The sequence below is a fragment of the Triturus cristatus genome, chromosome 9 (assembly GCF_964204655.1).
Source record: "Triturus cristatus chromosome 9, aTriCri1.1, whole genome shotgun sequence".
NCBI lineage: Eukaryota > Metazoa > Chordata > Amphibia > Caudata > Salamandridae > Triturus > Triturus cristatus.
The window spans coordinates 1,045,852,292-1,045,857,196 of record NC_140592.1 but is presented as its reverse complement, the minus strand read 5'-3'; the positions used below and the strand labels follow the sequence as shown (position 1 = coordinate 1,045,857,196).

At 49.1% G+C, this 4,905-nt stretch overlaps 1 protein-coding gene across 1 annotated transcript; it reads right to left on the bottom strand.

The window, feature by feature from the left end:
* Positions 1 to 244: 244 nt before the first annotated feature.
* On the bottom strand, positions 245 to 2,430 carry INAFM2 (InaF motif containing 2). The gene has a single exon (XM_085628068.1). The coding sequence runs from the start codon at positions 2,059 to 2,061 to the stop codon at positions 775 to 777; it is 1,287 nt and encodes a 428-aa protein (XP_085484194.1). The 5' UTR covers positions 2,062 to 2,430; the 3' UTR covers positions 245 to 774.
* Positions 2,431 to 4,905: the final 2,475 nt, after the last annotated feature.

Below are 4,905 nucleotides of genomic sequence, written 5' to 3'. Positions count from 1 at the left end.
GATGCCCGCGACGGCCAGTCTGGCCCTGGAGGAGCCCATTGGCTGAGACAATTATTTAAAAAATCTTTTTAAATATAGTTTCCCAGCACATGATTACGGCTTTTGGGTGTTACATCATACTGATGGTGAGTGATGCTTTTACGTCTGCGCATGTTAAGAACACATAATCGAATCCATCCGGGTGACGGCGTTTAACAACGACAGCGAAGAAGAGTGAAGGCATGGAACACTCGTGAAACTGATATTTATATAAAGTTGTTATATTTTATACATCTGAACTATTGTAACATACCTGAGCGAGCTCCACTCCGTGTGGCATAGATAACCTCATAAATTGTCATTATTAAAACAGTAGCTAGTACCAACGACATTGCCCGGATACCCACCAGGAAAGCTATTCGAACCTCTGTCGAAATTTAGAAAAAAAATCTCTGCTATGAGGAAAAAGTGAACAGTTTTTCAAAGCCCCAATTCAAAATCTGCTGTTGATTTCAAGCCGCGCAGTAGCATAAAAAACAAACAAAAACAAATAATAACGAGGCCTTCTTCCTTAGCCTCAGATTTCTAAAGCAATTGTCCTCGACTGTTTAGCCTTAAGTCAAAAAATATGTAAACTTTTCAAGCAGAAATAAAAATGTACAATATGAAAAGCTCTAGAGGTGCATTTCTGTCATATAAAACTAGAATCCATGTACAATTTGTTTGTGTAAGGTCCAGCCAAAGGGCAGGCGGAAACAGTCACATCAGAAGGTTCCAGAACTCCTGGTGGGGCACTTATAGGCTCCCCTCAGCTGTGGGTGTGTACTGTGAGGGGCCCCTGTCACTGTCTACGGGGGGGCCCGTTCTAGACCTCTCGTCCAGGCGTGGAGTCTGCCCCCCTAACGAGAAAGTACTTCCCCTCACATCAAACTCCCCTTCCGAGGTCTCTGAAGACACGGAGGTCCATGCTGTTTCTGTTGCTACAGACGGAGACCTGACCCCCGGGTCACCCCCGGGAGTTTCCGCGCTTCTCTGAAGGATATTCGATGCTGAGGCCCCTGTAGGAAGTCTAGACGCAGGGCTGACAGACACTGCGCCAGTCTGGGCCCCGCTGTCAGGGGTGTCTATGGGCACCTGGTGCGTGGCACCCTCTTCAACAGAGTTCTCTGTTTGTACAGACTCCCGCTCTGGGGTGTCTGTCGGCCTCCAGCGCGTGGTAGACTCTTGAACGTTGACACTGTCCCCTGATTGTGCAGACCTCCTCCCAGAAGAGTCTGTAGGCCCCCAGTGTGTGGGACCCTCATTGACACTGCCCGCTGGTTGGACAGACCCCGCGTCTGTAGGTCTCCGGGGGATGCTAGTCTCTTGTTCGTTCACATAGCCCCTTGTTTGGGCAGACTCCATGCCAGTGGTGTGTGCAGCCCTCCAGCTCGTGGTCGCCTCCTTCACATAGTCCCCTGTTCGAAGGGAACCCCTAGGTAATACTACTGTGTCCGGGTTATAGTATGACGTCGTCACAGTGGCCTCTTGAACCCTGCTGATGACATCATCAGCCATTAAAGGTGATGTCGCCTGAAGCTCTCGCTGCAGACCCTCATCCACGTGTTTACCCCCTGCAAAAGTCGATGTCTGTGGAGCCTCTGGCGCACTGGGGTCCAGCCCCCCTTGGCTCGAGAGTGACTCTTCACCCTGCACAGCTGCACCACCTCTGGGCACCAGTGATCTTTTCTGGGACTCCGGATTTGAAGCCCCCAAGGCCACCCCTGCAGCCCGGCCGGCCGGGGTGCTGTTGGTGGGACTGAAGTCAGGTAGGCCGTCCGTGGCGGTGGTGTTGTCCATCTCGGTGGTCACTTCTTGGCCGGGGCTGACCGGGTCGCCGCTGGAGCGCACGGGCTTCCAGATGAGGCTGTAGTAGATGGCCAGGATGATGGCTGCCAGGGACACTGACAGGACGTAGGCGAACACGGTGGCCAGTCTCACCCACTTCTTGTTGGTCTTGGCAGCCATCTTCGCCTTCTTGTCACCCGTGTAGGTGGCGGGCTTGCCTCGCTCCATGTTGGGCATGAAGTCTTTGTCCTTCATGTTGCCCCGGTGTTTACCTCTGTGCTCCACCGCCCCGTCCGTCTTGAAAGGATGAGGTTGCAGCCAATCCAAGGAAGAAAGCGGGGGGTTTCAGAGAGCGGGCGTGACGCCCATCAGATCGCTCCCAGGGCTCCGCTGCTCGGGTCTGCCTCGGAATCAATCACTGCATGGCACCTTCGCAGCTCCCAGGGCCTGCAGTGCATCGTGGTCCTCCAGGTGGTGCAGGCCGCTGCAGCTGCTGCTTGCTTCCCAGATCCAGAGGCGCTGTCACTGGCTGGGCTGCCGCGCGCAGAGCACCTCTCAGGCTCGCAAGCTAATATTGCATCCAAGATCAGTAAGTAAACGCTGCCTTCTCCATCCTCAGGCGAATAAAGCAGCTGTCTCGGCAATAAACAGCAGGCAAGGATGGGGAGGCTGAGGGGAGGAGGGCGCGGGCTGCTCTTAAAGGGGCCATGCCACGCTAGGAGGATGCTGAGGAGAGAGCTCATCGACGCCGTTGTCCCGGCAACCGTGACAGCTGCCTCGTTAGGGACGGAGTCATGACAGCTGGAAAGCTCATGACACATCAAATATCAAAGGTGCGCAGTGGCCGTGCGTTTTCAGGGTACATGTACGGGTCGCACTCGCAGCATTACTCTCAGTGTTCACCAGGTCGTAATTCACCAGTCTACCTGTAGAATGTAAAAAATGTTGGACGTTCATCACATTTTACAAACAGTATAGCGTTGACTCTAAATGCACAGGTGAGCAAAGTAGGGAACCGCGAAAAATTGTCACATGGATATTTCCCCCAAAATAGGTAATGAACAGTTGAACCCAGGAATACAGTGGCAAAGTCCGCATGTTTTTTCTCTGTGGTCCATTATTGCTATCGAAGTTCCGGTGACGTCATAAACCACAAGCGTTACGGCCGAGTGATGTAATGTGACACCAGTAAGTACCCCGTGAAGACGATATAGGACCATATTATACGATTCCGCTTCTGCAGTATTTACCCCATAACGATGGGCTAACCATATATGCTGTGTAATTTCCCACATAAATTGGATAATTTGCAGATTTAAGAAAAATGTTGTTTCTAGTTCAATTGACTGGAAGTAATACAGCCAGAGAGTGTCATTTAATTTGCATATTTTACTGCACAGCTTAGCTAACCTTATGCATAATTTAGATAAAGTTGTTGCATAATCCTAATGATCCTGACAATGGTAAAGCTCTGCAGAGGGGTTAGGGGTCTGTCAATATGATGATGAAATCAGTACTTCATAAGGAACAGTGAAATATTTACCATATTCCACGACTCCCTGTGAAATATGGGTTTAATACCACTGCATTTTGGGGCTTTTGTTGTATAAAAAAGAGATAAAAGGTTAATGCTATCTTTCGTCAACTTTCAAATAACAGGTTACAATGATTCTAACTTCCAACAGCAAGTCCCAACGGCAGCACTTTTTTCATTATACATTATCTAGCAAAGACACTATGGACCACAAGGAACTTTTACTCCATGCATTTAAGATAGCCCTCATTTTTTTTTTTTAATATAGCGCGAACTCGACCCGAAGGTATTAATTGGAGCGCTTTACACGAGCACTGTATTTACATTACACATTCAGGCACGGGGAGATTAAGGGGCAAATTATCAAGGGTCAATGCGCCGCTTTCTTGGCTTTAAAAGCCAAAAAAGCGGCGATAATTCCATCTCCATATTTACACTGCTGCGCTAACATGCATTAACGCATGTTAGCAGCCATTTTTGCACCGCATCTCATTCCAGCGATGAACATCGCTAATGAGATGCAAAGTAGGCGTGCCGTCGAAGTTACAACATGCAAGAGAGCGCTAACACAACAGCGCTATATCAACAAGATTTGCGAGGCGATATTGAAACTCCTGCTAACCGCGGGTATCGCCAGATCCTTACGTCTCCTCAAAACCTGACTTAACCATGTAGGGGCATATTAGTGTATGGGAGGTGGATTGGCAGGTTAAATCCACACTCCCATATTTACAAGCTCATCATTAGCGCTCACAAGTTGTCGCTGTTTTTCACGCGATATTGGCGCTTTTCGCCGCTATTGCTGGATTTCTTAACGCCTTTAGGAAACGCGTTGGTAATACCGCGCTAACTCGGCGAAGAAATCCAGCGATAGCTGGCGACAGGATGAACAGCGATACGAGCGCTTTGCGATCATTATTGCAATTTATTGCTGATATGGCCTCACGTGATTTGCCCAGAATCACAGGATGTGGACGCGACCCCGAGGCTCGAACCCTGGTTTCCAGCACCAAAGTCGGCAGTCTAGCCGACGGACCCCATCCCCTCCCCTCATCCTCATTCTCATCTAAAAATCCAGCGGCTCCATGGGAGATGAAGTCCTTCTGGTCTCCACACAGTTGTTTTACACAACACCTGAGTAGTGAGGCTTCTGTCCAGATAACACCTGACCCCAACATCGCTTTCTTCCCCTAAACAGATTCAAGTTCAACAACTTTAGAGTAGGGCTCCTGTGTGTAAAGGTAAGCACATCCTACACTGCATTGTGACAGTGCCCGCCAAAGGACCACCATTTCAGAGGCTGGGTTTCTGGTTTAACTGCATGAAGACCATCAAGTTCTCATTACAGGTGAGGGGCAAGAAGATTAGAAGCCAGTTCAAATGACCATGACTAAGAACCAAACCCTATCTAATTCATCAAATACTGCAGCAGTCTTCTAGCGTTTCATGCGTCCAGATTCTTATGTACTTCATATACTTTTTCAGCATTAACCCTAATTGGAGCATGAGACAGAGCAAGATGTGTTGTTGCAGAGCAACATCTAAACAAGAACACATGAGACACA

What these genes read in the sequence shown, in the direction of transcription:
- INAFM2 (XM_085628068.1), bottom strand. Translation starts at nt 2,061, where the DNA reads ATGAAGGACAAAGACTTCATGCCCAACATGGAGCGAGGCAAGCCCGCC.